Genomic DNA, 17,439 nt, shown 5'->3' with positions numbered 1-17,439 from the left:
TGTCCTCAGGTTTCATATAAAGAAAGGCTTCCAGATGATAAACACCATATGATACCGCTTATATGTAGAATCTAAAAATGTGGAACAGATGAACTTATTTACAAAACAGAAACAGAATCACAGATGTAGGAAGCAATCTTATGGTTACCAGGGGGAGATGAGGGGAGGGATGCCTTGGAGGTTGGGGTGGACACATGTGAAGTGTTAGTCACTCAGTTTTGTCTGACTCTTTGCCACCCCATGGACTGTAGCCTGCCAAGCTCCTCTGTTTGTGGAGTTCTCCAGGCAAGAGTACTGGAATGGGTTGCCATTTCCTTCTCCAGGGGATCTTCTCGACCCAGGGATCAAGCCTATGTCTCTTGCGTCTCCTGCACTGGCTGATGGGTTCTTTACCAGTGAGCCCCCGGGGAGGCCCATCTTCAACATTAGCAGACTCTTTGAGAGCCACGGACTGTAGTCCATGGAATTCTCCAGGCCAGAATACTGGAGTGGGTAGCCTTTCCCTTCTCCAGGGGATCTTCCCAACCCAGGGATCGAACCCGGTTTTCTGCATTGCAGGTGAATTCTTTACCAACTGAGCCACAAGGGAAGCCCAAGCATATAGGAGTGGGTAGTCTATCCCTTCTCCAGTGGATCTTCCTGACCCAGGGATCAAACCCGGGTCTCCTGCATTGGCAGGCAGATTCTTTACCAACTGAGCTATCAGGGAAGCCCAGCAACTATTAGCTCAGATGGTAAAGAATCCGCCGGCAATGCAGGAGACCCGGGTTGATCCCTGGCTTGGAAAGATCCCCTGGAGAAGGAAATGGCAACCTACTCCAGCATTCTTGCCTGCAGAATCCCATGGATAGGAGCCTGGAGGGCTACACTCCATGGGGTCACAAAGAGTTGGACATGACTGAGCAACTCACACACTTTTGCAGGTGAGGAAACTGAGTCTCAGAGAGGTTGTGTTTGTGGCCTGAGGTCACACAGCAGGTCCATGTGGAGGTGAGATTCTAACCCACATCTGTGTAATTCCAGGGAACTCACTGGTCTCCCCCAAGGATGGGGCATTCACTCTCCACAGCTCACCCCCCATGGAGTGTCTCCCCCACCACTGCCCCGGGAGCAATGGCGGCTGGGAGCTGTCCCTGAATCAGGAGGTGGAGAGCTTCTGCAGCGGGGAGACCCCACCTGCATCTTTCCCTGGTGACCGGCCAGAGCCTGGTGCCCCAAGCCCCGAGTCAAGGCCACTGAGGCTCTGCCCACTCTGGGGGGCTGAAGCCCACCCTGGCCTCGAGTCCAGCCTGCAGTTCCCTCCAGCAGACATGGTGCCTCTTCTGCCCGCAGGGTGTTTTTCCTGAATGTGCCATTCGATTCTGTCATCGAGCGGCTGAGCCTGAGAAGAACTGACCCCGTCACAGGAGAAAGGTCTGTGCCAGCCCTGCAGTGGGCAGCGGCCCTCTGAGGGCTCCAGAGGCCACGCCCCACAGGGGACCCCCCCTCTCTCCATCTAGCTGATGGGTGCCAGGGCGGGGCTGCTCCAGGGATCCTGCTGGGGACAACTGACAGAAGACTCTAGAAAGGGGGTTCACCCAGCCAGCTCCTCCACTCTGTCTGCTGACCCTCTTTTCCTGGAAGAGTAGCAAGAAAATGAATGTCCAGGCTGTACAACAGCTGTTAAACTGCTCACCTGCTCTGATGGGGGCTTGGCTCTGACCCCAGCATGTCGCTGCGGTACATCCCTGACGTGGCTGCTGAACAGACGCGTCCCCTTGGGAACAGCGTTGCCTCTGAGCCCTCCCGTGGCTATAGGGGCTAAATCCTGCAAGCTAAGGCCTTGTATCTAACCAAGTGCAATTGCTGTGTTGGTGGTGAAACACAGTCTACAGTCCCCGCGATTGAAGGTTGAAGCCCCCATCTTCCCAGCAACCAGGGCCCTGTTTCTTGGTAACTAGACCACGTTTCTCAGGACAGAGGAGGAGGGGCGGGAAGGAAGCACCAGGATTTTCCCATCACCGTGTGCTGGGGGACGTCCTCTCACTGATCCGTGTCAAGTGAAACAGCCTTCGTGCTGCCGGGGTCTCTCCCCCAGGGACCAGGGCACTTCCTCGTGTCTCCACTCATGCCTGGTGTTATGATGTCCCATCCCCTATTTGACCGTGAGCTCCATGAACACAGAGGCGATGTCTCACCTGCCATTGGGTTGCCAGTAGCAGGGCTGTGCTAGGCGTACATGGCAGGTCCCTAGGATTGTTTGGAAGGAAGAAAGGAAAGGAGAAAGGAAGGAATGAACAAAAGGAATTTGGCCCTTAGTATTTTACTATATTCCATCCTATTACTGACCTGCGGCCTTCTCTCCTGGGAAGGGGCCATGCTGCGGCTCTCAGCCTAGCCAGTGGCTGGTGCAGAGTAAATGTCTGCTGCTGGTGGTCATGGGCTCCAGCCTCTCTCCTGGGAAGGGGTCCCTTCTCGCCTGTCCTCTGAGCTGGACCAGGGCTCACCGGCTTCCCCGCCTCTCGCAGGTACCACCTCATGTACAAGCCACCTCCGACCATGGAAGTCCAGGCCCGTCTCCTGCAGAATCCCAAGGATTCGGAAGAGCAGATCAAGCTCAAAATGGATCTGTTCTACAGGAATTCCGCTGAGCTGGAGCAGTTCTACAGGGACGCCATCACCCTCAACGGGGACCAGGACCCGTACACAGTCTTCGAATACATTGAGAGTGGGATCATTAATCTCCTACCCAAGAAAGTCCCCTGACAGGTTCTGAGCTGGGAGCATCCCTCAGAAAGACGGAGTTAGCCCCTCACCCCCAACCCTCTGGAAGATCAGCCAAGCCAATAAAGTGCTGGGTGCAGTCTCGTGGGTCCTGGAGGTGGCGGCCGGAAGCTGGCCTTGTTTGGGGTCTGGGAATGCAGGCCGGGCGCAGCCTGGGGAGGCAGTCAGGTTGACCGTGGCGGCCCGGGTCAGACCTGGGATGCGGTGTGGCTCCAGCGGCCATGTCCTGTGCATCCTGGGGTTGTCGCTGGATCCTCATTTCTTGCAGCCGAAATGGGTAACAATAGTCCCTGCCTCACAGGGCTGCCTTGGGATGAAACGCAATGATACAGGAAAAGCTCTCACCCACGCTACGCTCTCTGTGAATACAGTTTCACCAAAGCCACTGTCTCCAGAGCAGCCTGCCCAGTAGAACTCTCTGGAATGACCTATGTGCAGCCAACACAGCGGCTGTGAGCTCCAGGGGACTGTCAAGCACAGGGAACGTGGCCATTGCCACCAAGGAGCTGTCTTTTACGATTGTCCTTGAGCTTCTCTAAATTAAGTATGAACGGCCGCATGTGGCGAGGGGCTGCAGGGTCAGTGCAGTTCCAGACACACGTGGCTGCTTCTAAGACTCTGGAAGCCCTTGGAAGGCCTGCCTTCAGATCCCACTGAGATAGCCCCTCTGGGTCCCGCAGGGCCCACAGCACACAGGAGGGACCCTGGGGGGATAGGACAGTGACATCTCAGGGTGGCAGAGCTCCTGATCCTCTTCCACGAGCTTCCCCCGCCCCCGATGATTATTTATTATTTTATCTTGCTAGAAAGGTACTTGGATGATTCCCACTGAAGCTGCAGAGGGTGAGTGACTTGCCCGAGGTCTCTCGGATCCATGGCTACACCTGAACCCAGCGCTCCGGTGCTCTCCGCCTGCAGGCCTCAGGGGGCCTGGCCAGCCAGGGTCCAAGACAAGGACTCGAGCTTCTGGGCTCTGCGTGGTCAGGGACTCCGGGTCTAATGGCTAAAGCCCATTCCAGCCTAGGGCAGCCCAGTGTCCCCCCAGCAAAGATCTGACCCTAGCAATGGCCGTTGTGACCGTAGGCAGCCGGCAGCTGGGGCCCATGGAACCAGACCTCTGGGCCTGCCCTCCGGCCTCTGCCTGGGTCACTGCAGGGTGAACCCCTCAGGCCTTGGCCAGACCTCCCAGCACTAGGCCCCCTCTCTAGAGGCGGCATCCGGCCACAGCGCTTCCCCTGTGCCTAGTGGCCCCGCCCTCAACTCTCTCTCTCTCCATCCTGCCCAGGCACTGGGTGCCACCTCCTGACACTCCATTGGGCCTTCCCCTCCCCCTGCCCCTCCCCTTCCCCACCCCACAGGGAACAGGGCATCTCTCCCTGAAGCCCCCTGACCCTGGGATCCTGCCTGTGGAGCCTCCTCAGGCCCCGGAGTCCCCAGGAAAGGTCTCGGGTCCAGACCATAGGGCCAGGCTGCTGTGCTGAAACTCTGCCCATGTGTACCCAGCACCCCCTACTGCAGGAGACAGAAGACCAGGAAGGTGGCCAGCACCAGCCTAGCCAGGGGCCGCTCCCCTTACTCTGCCTGCCTTGCTGTGTGTCGTCCCAGGCACCAGAGACTGCAGCCTGTTTACTCTCCAATGGAACCCCATCTCGATGCAGATCCGATGCAGCTCAGTTCAGTTCAGTCGCTCAGTCGTGTCCGACTCTTTGCGACCCCATGAATTGCAGCACGCCAGGCCTCCCTGTCCATCACCATCTCCCGGAGTTCACTCAGACTCACATCCATCGAGTCAGTGATGCCATCCAGCCATCTCATCCTCTGTTGTCCCCTTCTCCTCCTGCCCCCAATCCCTCCTAGCATCAAAGTCTTTTCCAATGAGTCAACTCTTCGCATGAGGTGGCCAAAATACTGGAATTTCAGCTTTAGCATCATTCTTTCCAAAGAAATCCCAGGGCTGATCTCCTTCAGAATGGGCTGGTTGGATCTCCTTGCAGTCCAAGCGACTCTCAAGAGTCTTCTCCAACACCACAGTTCAAAAGCATCAGTTCTTCGGCACTCAGCCTTCTTCATAGTCCAACTCTCACATCCATACATGACCACTGGAAAAACCATAGCCTTGCCTAGACGGACCTTAGTCAGCAAAGTAATGTCTCTGCTTTTGAATATGCTCTCTAGGTTGGTCATAACTTTTCTTCCAAGGAGTAAGAGTCTTTTAATTTCATGGCTGCAGCCACCATCTTCAGTGATTTTGGAGCCCAGAAAAATAAAGTCTGACACTGTTTCCACTGTTTCCCCATCTATTTGCCCTGAAGTGATGGGACCAAATGCCATGATCTTTGTTTTCTGAATGTTGAGCTTTAAGCCAACTTTTTCACTCTCCTCTTTCACTTTCATCAAGAGGCTTTTTAGTTCCTCTTCACTTTCTGCCATAAGGGTGGTGTCATCTGCATATCTGAGGTTCTTGATATTTCTCCCAGCAATCTTGATTCCAGCTTGTGTTTCTTCCAGCCCAGCTCCAATCCTTAGCTCAGGACATCACAAACACTTGTTCCGCTCACACAGCGCTTTGTGCTCTGTGCACAGCCTCTTCTCTCTCCGCCTGCCCCGCCCCCCATAGAGCAGCTGTCCCTGCTCTGCGGGGCAGGTGATGTCCCCGCCAAGAGCTTGGACTGTGGACCCCAGCAGCCTGGGTCCCCATGCTGCTGTGTGGCCTGGGGCGAGCTACTTCACCTCTCTGGACCCTTGTAAAATGAGAAGGGTCGCTGCCTCCTAGGCAGTACTAGGCACATACTGTGGGATGGAATGATGAATACATACACCAAGGCTGAAACTAGGGCGTGGCACATAGCATACGCGCCGCAAATGCGGCTCTTCCCACTGGGGTTCTCACAGCTCTCCTTGAGGTCAGGGCTCTTTTTCTTTTTTTATCCCTAGATGAGGAAACGGGCTCAGAGGAGTCCAATAACTTGTGGACGGCTGCATGTGCTAAGTGGCAGCAGGGGTGGGGACCTGGGTCACTCGCTGCTCCCAGGACTCCAGGAGATGACTAGCAGGCCGGTGCTTTGCCCTCAGTCGCCGTCGGGGTTGCTGAAGGCATCCGGGCTCGCGGGGCCCCTGCCTTCTTCCCCCAACCCAGGTGAACGAACGTCGCCCGGCGCTCCTCCTCCCGCCTCCCAAAGGCCCCCGGCGTCCCGGATGCCCCGATGCAGGGCCTCGGTTGGGTTCCGGCGCCGCGGCAGAGCCGGAAGGCGCGGGCTTCATTGAGATGCGCCCGGGGCGCGCGATCCCGGGCGCGCCCCTCGGGTGTGCGCTGCTGGGGTTGGCCCGACAGGCTCCCGCTCCTGTAGCTCGCTCCCTCCGAAGCGACGAGCAAAGGACATTCGTCCTCCGCCCCTCCCCCCAGCCAGCTGGCGAACATTAGCATCCGGTCCCAGCCGCAGTGATGCCGCTCTGGGGGCTTTCCGGCCAGGAGAGGCCCAGTCCTGTGGCTGGAGGGCAAATGTCGTGTTAATTCCCAGATGAGGGGCTGTGCTTGAAGTTAACCTCTGAGGTCTGATTAAGGTCAACTTGCAAGAGAACAGTCGTGCCTTTGTCGACATTAAAGCAGTCCCCTCGGTCACCTCCAGCCTCTTATCCTGTTGGCACTACAAGCTCTCCCGCCCCTCTCTTACACCCGACCCTCTGGCCCCGGTCTGTGTTTGTCCAGCCCCTCCCTTCCCTGCTCGCCTCGGCTCTGGGCAATCCAGACGCTCCAGAGGCTCGTTTGGGGTGTCTGCTCGTCCCCACCCCGCAGGTGTGTCTCCTGTGGGACCCGGACCTGGTTGCCGCTGCTGAGCCCAGGCGTCTGTATACCTGCGCTTCCTCTGAGCCGGCCAATCAGCTTATCTCTCCCAGGAATCTGGGAAGAGAAGCGAGGGCACGGGTCCCTCTCTTCCTGTGGCTTGGGGAAAGGAGAGGATGCTGGGGTCTGTCTGGCCCATGCGCAGCACCGCAGAGCAATGCAAGTTCATCTGGAGGAACCGAGAGAGGCAGACACGTGCCTGCCCCATTCATTCCACTGGTTCTTGTTGAGTGCCTACTGTGTGCCTGGCACTGGGCATAGAGCAGATGGGAAAAAAGACAAAAATCCCTGTCCTAATGAGTCTTCTGTGCACGCATGCTAAGTCGCTTCTTCAGTCATGTCTCTGTGTGACCCCATGGACTGGAATCTGCCAGGCTCTTCTATCCATGGGATTTCCCAGGCAAGAGTACTGGAGTGGGTTGCCAGGCTCATCTCCAGGGGATCTTCCTGGCCCAAGGATCAAACCTGCGTCTTTTATGTCTCCTGCATTTGCAGGCGGGTTTTTTTTTTTTTTTTTACCGCTAGTGGCAACTGGGAAGCCCCGTTGAGGCTTTGTGTGTGCGTGTGCTTGCTAAGTTGATTCTGTCGTGTCCTACACTTTGCGACCCTATGGACTGTAGCCCACCAGGTTCTTCTGTCCATGGGATTCTCCAGATGACAATACTGGAGTGGGTTGAGGCTTACATTTTACCAAAAAAAAAAAATGACAGAAACGAGAGAGAAAAAGACACCACCTAATTTCTGATAGTTCCTAAGATCCATCTCTGCCCCTAGGTCCCCTGAAACAGCCCTGCACCATCCCAGCCAGCTCTTTTTTCCATAGGGGATCAGATAAGATTCCTGGGCACAGTGCATAGAGTGCGTGTCCAGGGCCAGGCAGCAGGTGGCAGGGAATTTAAATGTAGTCAGGACTCACAGAAGACCCCCTAGGGGAGGTGACGGTGGCTTGGGAGCTGACTTCTGAGGCACATGAGAGTTTGAAGGCACAGGAAAAAGTGACTCTGAGTTGATCATGGAAATGCTGCCATTAAAAAATGGAAATGATTATTTTTATTATTAAAATGTCACTTATAAGAAAAAGCCAAACAGTACATCAGAAGCTCATCCCTTAGGAAGGGAAACTCCCATCCTCTCCACAATAAAATCCTTAGGTGTCATTCGCTGGAGATAACTGTATTTCAAAGTCTGAAGCGGATGGATGGATGGATGGATGGACGGATGAATGAATGGACAGGTGGACAGATAAGTGGTATAAATACACCAATGGGACGGTGTTGTATATATTGCCCTATAACCTGCTTTTTTAAAAACTGTGGTAAGAACACTTAACAGATCTACTCTCCTAAATTTTTCAGCGTACAGTACAGTGTTGACTCTAGGCTTATTGTTGTGGGTGACTCTCTAGAATCTTTATTCCTCTTAGGTAACTAAAGCTCTGTACCTGGGGAACAGCAGCACCCCACTCCCCTCCCCCAGCCCCGGGCAGTCCCGGGCCTGCTCCCTGCTTCTGTGAGCCTGACTATCTCAGATCCTGCATGTAAGTGAAATCACGCAGTGCTTGTCCTCTGTGGCGGGTTGATTTCACCGAGCACAATGCCCTGAGTTCACCCACGTCATCACATAAGCCAGGCACCTTTCTTCAGCAAAACGCTTTCCTGATTTTTTTTCCCCCACCAGCCATTCAAGGCCTTCAAATAAGTTACTGAGCCACCAATGTGGCCATTCCTTCCCCAGGGCAAGAGGGCTGAACTTGGTTCTCAGTGGTCACTTTTGCTCAACCGTAGACTGGTTTTTAGTGATGCCCATGTGAAGTCCAGTGTTTCCTGTCAAGCTCTTGTTGCCTTTGCAAATCTTTCTTACCCAGACAGGATGACACTATCGTGTAATTTACATGTAAATAGCCAACAGAGCACTAACTGAGTCATACTTCAGAAACAGTGGGACCCTCCACTGATCTCCAGGTGGAGAGGAAGAACAAGCAGGGACCAGCTCACAGGCCCGGTGCCTTGAACCTGCCGCCTCAGATCCATGGGGAGGCTGAACCACAGGTGTGCCCGAGTTGGGGTCTCCTTTGCAGTGATAACTTTATATGCTCTCTGCAAAGCCACCAGAGCTTGGAGGTCCTGGTGTGTGATGGAGAAGATGCAACAATGTAAACTTTCCAGCTACATCAACTTTATTGAGATCTAATTCCCATATCATAGAAGTTGTTCATTTAAAGCAAGAATTCATTCATTTAAAGTGTATTAAATGCAGATGAGGGTCCCAGTGAGAGCTGCCTGCACAGCACCACCCGCCCCCCCCCCCACCCCCGCCACCCCGGCCAGTTTTTAATGAAACTGTCATCACAAAGTGTTGGCACCAGGATGGAGACACTGGAACTCCCCTCCCTGCAGTGCTGGGGGGCGGGAGCATTGGTTTAACCATTCAGAAGACCGTGAAGCAGATGTCTACCCATGCTACACATGGGTGTCTGCCCCTCGACCTGGCATTCCTCTCCTAGTAGTGCCAAGAGAAATGTGTGAGTCTGTATACAAACTTGTTAACAGCAGCTGTGTCCATATTAACCCTAAACTGGAAACAATACTGGCCATCAGTTGTGGCGTATCACACAGGTAGACGATCTGTATAACAGAACAAACCCCTGGTAAAGGCCCCAGGGCAAGCGACTCTCACCAGCAGACCTGGAAGACTCGATGTCATGATCTGATGTGGATGGAGTTCATGAACAGATACAAACGAATCCCTGCTAACAGAAATCAGAAATAACTAAGACCTCTGAGCGGATCATTGCCGGAGGAGGGGGTTGGTGCCAGGAACCTTTTGGACACCGTCAAGTTTTCATCAGTCTGGTAGAAGTTATGCCTAAATCTTAAGCCATACACTTCGTTATATATGTTAATTAAAAAGCTGAATGCATTTAGGATAGACCTAAATGGCAGCACACACGAACATGTGACTGAGAAGTGTGAACGAGGCATAATTGGACATTTTACAGAAGAAAACATGACCAGCTGACTGGATATATTTAAAAAACCCTACCTTTTTAGTAGCCGGGGACATGCACACTGTACTGGGATAGTGCCACATGCTCCCAGACTGGCAATAATTTAACAGCCTGGCAGCTCCTAGTGTTGAAAGAATGTGGCCCAACGGGAACGCATGCAGACTGCCAGTGGGGCCGGGGAAGCTACCAGCTTTGGAAGTGATCAGGTCACTTGGTAGAGTGAAGCTGCGGTGTGTGCACGCGTGTGTGGAGGAGCGCCATGAGAGGTTGCAGGTGAATTCACAAGTGCATAAGCATCCCCTGAGGTACACGCAGCTTGGAGCTTCTCAGAGCCCACCTCCGGCCGCTCAAAAGATACTTGCCTCCTTAGGTGCTGCCAGGCATGGGCACCACCTTGAAAACATTTCTCCAGTTAGCTGGCACATATCTTGCTACCGGCCTGACGAGGAAGCTGAAATGCAAAGAAGGGCAGAGCTGAGAGAATCAGAGACTCAAGGACTCAGACCTGGGGCTGGATTGAGCCCCCCTGACACCCAGCCTCCCCCGAAATCCTGAGAGACTCTTGGAGGCACCTGTCTTGAACGATCACCCCACTCTTCCTACACTGGTCCGTGTCCCCAGTGAGCAGACCTGGGTGGCAGACGCGACGGTCTCTTGTCAAAGAGTCACAGCTAGAGGACCATCCCCGCTAACGGCGTCAGCATCATTGCCTCCCTCTAACCCCTGACTTCCTTGGCTTGTTTGAAGAAGACAGGGAAAGGAGGAGATGGAAACAGAACCTGAATGTGGAAGCACAGCCAAGGATGGTGTTAGCCATGGCTGTGGGCTGGCTGCGATCCTGGCAACAATGGGGTCCTTCCTGGTGACTGCAGAGATGCCCTTGGAGTCCCGGGCTTCTCCCTTCCACTTAAAAGCTCTTTAGTTCATGTTTGAGGAGCATGGTTTGCAGGGTGAATCAGTGTGCCAGTATCCACAGGTCTGAAGGCATTGTGGGACTTTCAATGTTAAAACCGGGCCAGTCTTGGACAAACTGGCATGAGTTGGTCACCCTACCAGGCTGATCAAATCTGGGACCCACGGGCCAGCTGCCCTCATGGTTGGAGACACTTAGCAAAGCCTGGGGCAGAGCATCAGTGACAATCCTCAGTAGCCGTGGTCACAGCTGCTGAGGAGGAGGAGGAGAGGAAAGGAGGAGAGGAGGGACAAAGTCCAGCAGACCCAGGAAACCCCTTCCTTCTGCAGTGTCCTTCCAGCACCTTCTATTGACAAGCTTAGCATCGTGCTCATTGCCAAGGAGAGACGCTGACGGAGGGAGCCCACTCGAGCCGAGGCGGCACTGAAGGGTGCCTGGAGCTGAGCGTTGAGCATTCAGAAAAGCGGCACACATGCGTCACGGCCCTGCTCCTTTTTCACTGCTGTGTAATATGCCTTTGTGTGGATAGTCTACATTTTTAAAATATATTTACCTATTGATGGGCATTTGTGTTGTTTCCAGGCTCTAGAATATTATGAACAGAACCGTCATCAACATTTCTATCTTTTTTTTTTTTGAGGGTTCTTTTTGTATCCAGAAACCTTGCTAATCTCACTTAATTCCGAAAATTTACCAGTGGGTTCTTTTATACTTTTTTCATGCCCAGTCATATTGACTGAGAATACGGTGCCTATTTTCCCCAATTTTTATACCTGTCTCTTTCTTGCCTTATTGCAATGGCCAGGACCTATAGTACAATATTGAGCAGAAGTGCTAATAACAAGTCTCTTTTTTTTCTCATTCCTGATCTCAGTAGAGTTCTCAATATTTTACCGTCAAGCATAACATTTGTTTTAAGAATTTTTTTAGATATATTTTATTAAATTAGGAAGTTAACTGTTCCTTTTCCAAGACTGATGAGATGGTTATTTTTTAAAAAATCATTATTATTGAATTTCATCAATCTTGTTCCATCTTTTGAGATGATCTCTTTATTTTTCTCTTCATTTTCTGTAGTAAACTGCAATGACTGGTTCTTTCTGGTTCATTTCTAGAGTAAACCACTTTGGTTGTGATGTAGTATAATTTTTGTTGTTGAGTTGCTAAGTCCTGTCTGACTCGTTGTGACCCCATGAACTGCAACATGCCAGGTTGCCCTGTTCTTCACTATCTCCCAGAGTTTGCTCAAACTCATGTCCATGGAGTCAATGATGCCATCTAACCATCTCATCCTCTGTCATCCCCCTTCTCCTCCTGCCTTCAACCTTTCCCAGCATTAGGGTCTTTACCAGTGAGTTGATTCTTTCCATCAGGTGGCCAAAGTACTGGAGCTTCAGCATCAGTCCTTCCAATGAATATCCAAGGTTGATTTCCTTTAGGATTGACCAGTTTGATCTCCTTGCAGTCCCAGGGACTCACAAAAGTCTTCTCTGGGGCAGAGCAGCAATGGCGATCCTCTGCAGTGGTGGTCACAGCTGCTGAGCAGGAGGAAGAGGATGGGGAGGAAGGAAAGGAAGGACAAAATCCACCAGACCCAGGAGGCCTCTTCCTTCCGCAGTGTCCCTTCAGTACCCTCAAGTGACAAGCGTAACACCACAGTTAGAAAGCATCAATTCTTTGGCATTCCGCCTTCTTTATTTTTATTATATATTACATATATTTAATCATATATATAATGAATCCATTTAAATTTTTGCTTGTCTGTAAGACTGGCTTTGTTTTGTTTGGGTTCACACCAAAGCAGATCCTGGGACAAGGAGGGTCTTGGGTACTGGGAGGTGATCCTAGGAAGTACATGTAGGGATAGGCAACAGGAAAGGGAGAGAGGTCAGTAAAGTCTAGGTTGATGGGCAGGATACTGCTGTAGGTTACCAGGCTGCATCCCATTGGGGGATCCTCCAAAAAACCATGGGAACACCCCTTGCGATCATCCCTCCCAGGGACTAACCTTCATTTCTCATTTCCCATTGCTTTAGAGTTACCCTCAGGGGAGTTCACTCCCCAAGACTACTGCTATCTGGCAACCAAGTAAGTCCCTGGGGTGCCAGGAGAAGCCCTCAGACAGGAGAGGAGAAAAACCAATGCTCAAGCTGAGAAGGTGTCAGGAACTGCTGACACTGCTACCACATCTAATTGTGGACTCAGGGGAGTCAAGACAATATGTGAGAGGCATCCAGTTTCTGCTACTATCCACCCCTTTGGCTGCCCACATAACGTCCTTGCTGGAGCTGTTTTAGGGTAGTGGCCTGCACAATCTTCAAAGCAAGCTTTACAGAAGAGAATTAGTATACAGAAGGCCCCAAATAGACAAAGCAATCTTGAGAAAGAAAAACACAGCTGGAGGAATAAGGCTCCTTGACTTCAGACTATACTACAAAGCTATAGTCATCAAAACAGCATGGTACTGACAGAAAAAGAGAAATATAGATCAACGGAACAGAGTAGAAAGCCCAGAGATAAACCCACACAAACATGACCAATGAATCTATGACAGAAATGGCAAGAATATACAATGGAGAAAAGACAATCTCGTCAATAAGTGGTGCTGGGAAAACCGGACAGCTACGTGTAAAAGAATGAAATTAGAACACTCCCTAACACGATACACAAAAATAAACTCAAAATGGATTTAAAAAGAATTACTGGAACCAGCCCTTTCTAATGGCAGAAAGTGAAGAGAAACTAAAGAGCCTCTTGAAGAGGGTGAAAGAGGAGAGTGAAAAAGCTGGCTTAAAATTCAACATTCAAAAAATGTTGGAAGGCATGGAATCTGGTTCCATCACTTCATGGCAAATAGATAGGGAAAGAATGGAAACAGTGACAGGTTTTATTTTCTTGGACTCCAGAATCACTGTGGATGGTGACTGCAGCAATGAAATTAAAAGATGCTTGTTCCTTGGAAGAAAAGTTATGACAAACCTAGACAGCATATTAAAAAGTAGAGACATCACTTTGCCAACAAAGATCTGTAAACTCAAAGTTATGGTTTTTCCAGCAGTCATGAGTAGATGTGAGAGTTGGACCATAAAGAAGGCTGAATGCTGAAGAATTGGTGCTTTCAAACTGTGGTTTTGGAGAACTCCTGAGAGTCCCTTGGACTACAAGGAGATCAAACCAGTCAATCCTAAAGGAAATCAACCCTGAATATTCACTGCAAGGACTGATACTGAAGCTGAAACTCCAATACTTTGGCCACCTGATGTGAAGAGCTGACTCACTGGAAAAGACCCTGATGCAGGGAAAGATTGAAGACAGGCGGAGAAGGGGACGACAGAGGACAAGATGGCTGGATGGTATCACTGACTCAATGGAGAGGAGTTTGAGCAAACTCCAGGAGATAGTGAAGGACAGGGAAGCCTGGTGTGCTGTCCATGGGGTCCCAAAGAGTTGGACATGACTGAACAACTGAACGATAGTCAGTGATGTTGAACATTTTTCTAATGTGCTTTTTGACCATCTGTATGTCAAGGCTGTATATCGTCACCCTGATTATTTAACTTATATGCAGAGTACATCATGAGAAATGCTGGGCTGGAAGAAGCACAAGCTGGAATCAAGATTGCCGGGAGAAATATCAATAACCTCAGATATGCAGATGACACCACCCTTATGGCAGAAAGTGAAGAAGAATTAAAGAGCCTCTTGATGAAAGTGAAAGAGGAGAGTGAAAAAGTTGGCTTAAAGCTCAACATTCAGAAAACAAAGATCATGGCATCTGGTCCCATCACTTCATGGCAAACAGATGGGGAAACAGTATAAACGGTGACAGACTTTATTTTTTGGGGCTCCAAAATCACTGAAGATGGTGACTGCAGCCATGAAATTAAAAGATGCTTACTCCTTGGAAGGAAAGTTATGACCAACCTAGATAGCATATTCAAAAGCAGAGACATTTTTGCCAACAAAGGTCTATCTAGGTAAGGCTATGGTTTTTCCAGTGGTCATGTATGGATGTGAGAGTTGGACTGTGAAGAAAGCCAAGTGCCGAAGAATTGATGCTTTTGAACTGTGGTGTTGGAGAAGACTCTTGAGTCCCTTGGTCTGCAAGGAGATCCAACCAGTCCATTCTAAAGGACATCAGACCTGGGTGTTCATTGGAAGGACTGATGCTAAAGCTGAAACTCCAATACTTTGGCCACCTCATGCGAACAGTTGACTCACTGGAAAAACTCTGATGCTGGGAGGGATTTGGGGCAGGAGGAGAAGGGGACGACAGAGGATGAGATAGTTGGATGGCATGACCGACTCAATGGACATGGGTTTGGGTGGACTCCGGGAGCTGGTGATGGACAGGGAGGCCTGGCATGCTGTGGTTCATTGGGTCGCAAAGAGTCGGAACACGACTGAGTGAGTGAACTGAACTGATGTCTTCTTTGGAAAAATGTCTATTTAAATCTTCTGCCTCGTTTTGGATTGGCTTTTTTTTTTTTTTTTTTTTGATATTGAGCTGTGTGAGTGGTTTATATGTTTTGGAGATTAATTCCTTGTCAGTTACATCATTTGCAGATATTTTCTCCCATTCTGTAGCTTGCCTTTTTGATTTATGATTTCCTTTGCTGTGCAAAAGCTTTTAAGTTTAATTAGGTCCAGTTTGTTTTTATTTCCATTACTCTAGGAGATGGACCCAAAAAAGTATTTCTGCGATTTATGTCATAGTGTTCTGCCTTTGTTTCCCTCTAGGAGTTTTATAGTGTCTGGTCTTACATTTAGGTCTGTAATCCATTTTGAGTTTATTTTTGTGTGTACTTTTAGAGAATGTTCTAATTTCATTCTTCTATACGTAGCTGAACAATTTTTCCAGCACCACTTATTAAAGAAATTCTTTTCTCCATCGTATATTCTTGCCTCCTTTGTCATTTATCATTGGCCGTAAGTGCATGGGTTTGTCTCTGGGCGTCCTATCCTGTGCCATTGATCTGTATTTCTGGTTCTGTCCCAGTGCCATACTATTTTAATGACTGTAGTTTTTTTAGTATAGTCTTGACGTCAAGGAGCCTTATTCCTCCAGCTGTTTTTCTTTCTCAAGATTTCTTTGGCTATTTGGAGTCTTTTGTGTTTCCACACAAATGAAAAAATTTTTTGTTCTACTTTTGTGAAAAATGCCATTGGTAATTTGATAGGGATTGCACTGAATCTGTAGACTGCCTTGGGTAGTATAGTCATTCTGACAATACTGAGTCTTCCAATCCAATGAAATATCAACTACCTTTTGATTAATGTTTGCATGGTATAGTTTTCCATTCTTTAAAAGTTCCTGTATCCTTAAATTTTAGCACTTTTAACACTTAAGAAAATCAATCTGACAATCTTGCTTTGACTGGATGGTTTATTTATATTTGATGTGATTACCACTGCAATTACTGCTCTATTTTAGTGTAAATCCGTTATCTTATTTGCTCTGCATTTTCACAGACTATTCTACGTTTATCTTTCCTCCTTCCTTGCCTTTCGTTGTGGTTGCTCAGTCGCTTAGTAGTGTCCACCTCTTTGTGACCCCAAGGACTGCAGCACGCCAGGCTTCCCTGTCCTTCACCATCTCCTGGAGCTTGCTCAAACTCATGTATATTCAATCGATGATGCCAACCAACCATCTCATCCTCTGTCGTCCCCTTCTTCTGCCTTCCATCTTTACCAGCATCAGGGTCTTTTCAAATGAGTCAGGCCTTCATATCAGGTGGCCAAAATACTGGAGCTTCAGCTTCAGCATCAGTGCTTTCAATGAATATTCAGGGTTGATTTCCTTTAGGATTGACTGGTTTGATCTCCTTGAGTCCAAAGGACTCTCGAGTCTTCTCCAACACCACAGTTCAAAGCATCAGTTCTCCAACAATCACCCTTCTTTATGGTCCAACTCTTCACATCCATTCATGACTACTGGAAAAACCATAGCTTTGTTGGCGAAGTCTCTGTTTTTTAATATGCTGTCTAGGTTTGTCATAGCTTTTCTTCTAAGGAGCAAGCGTCTTAATTTCATGGCTGCAGTCACCATCTGCAGTGATTCTGGAGTCCAAGAAAGTAAAGTCTCTGTTTCCATTGTTTCCCCATCTATTTGCCATGAAGTGATGGGACCGGATGCCATGATCTTCATTTTTTGAATGTTTAAAGTCAGCTTTTTCACTCTCCTCTTTCACCTTCATCAAGGGATTCTTTCGTTCCTCTTCACTGTCTACCATAAGGGTGGTGTCATCTGCTTATCTGAGGTTATTGATATTTCTCCCAGCAATCTCAATTCCAGCTGTGCTTCATCCAGCCTGCACTTCTCATGATGTGCTCTGCATATAAGTTAAAGAAGCAGGGTGACAATATACAGCCTTGACGTACTCCTTTCCCAACTTGGAACCAGTCCCTTATTCCATGTCCAGTTATAACTGTTGCCCATAGTTGTCCCTTGTGTTGTAGGAAGAGGGTGTTTGCTATGACCAGTGTGTTCTCTTGGCAAAACTCTGTTAGCCCTTACCCTGCTTCATTTTGTACTCCATGGCCAAACTTGCCTGTTACTTCAGATTCTCTTGACTTCCTGCTTTTGCATTCCAGTCCCCTATGATGAAAAGGACATCCTTTTTTGCTGTTAGTTTTAGAAGGTCTTGTAGGTCTTCATAGAACCGTTCAACTTCAGCTTCTTTGGCATTAATGGTTGGGGCATAGACTTGGATTACTGTGATACTGAATGGTTTGCCTTGGAAATGAACAGAGATCATTCTGTCATTTTTGAGACTGCACCTAAGTACTGCATTTAGGATTCTTGTTGACTATGACAGCAACTCCATTTCTTCTAAGGGATTCTTTCTAAAATGTTCTGGTTTCCGTCCTCCATGAGCTTAATTTTAGACACTTTGCTTCTCTTCAAGTATTTAG

General features: G+C 49.5%; 1 protein-coding gene across 5 annotated transcripts in view; it reads left to right on the top strand.

Annotated features, from left to right (window-relative positions):
• Window positions 1-2,845, top strand: part of AK8 (adenylate kinase 8) — a 134,248-nt gene extending 131,403 nt beyond the window's left edge. For all 5 annotated transcript variants that reach the window (XM_018056042.1, XM_018056041.1, XM_018056043.1 and 2 more), the window contains 2 exons: window positions 1,333-1,413; window positions 2,508-2,845. In XM_018056042.1, coding sequence (XP_017911531.1) covers window positions 1,333-1,413; window positions 2,508-2,745 — 319 coding nt within the window. In that variant the 3' untranslated portion in view covers window positions 2,746-2,845. The remainder of the gene's footprint in view (window positions 1-1,332; window positions 1,414-2,507) is intronic.

Source organism: Capra hircus, chromosome 11 (assembly GCF_001704415.2).
Source record: "Capra hircus breed San Clemente chromosome 11, ASM170441v1, whole genome shotgun sequence".
In the NCBI taxonomy this organism is placed as follows: domain Eukaryota; kingdom Metazoa; phylum Chordata; class Mammalia; order Artiodactyla; family Bovidae; genus Capra; species Capra hircus.
The sequence above is the reverse complement of the archived record's forward strand: the minus strand, read 5'-3'. Positions and strand labels throughout refer to the sequence as shown.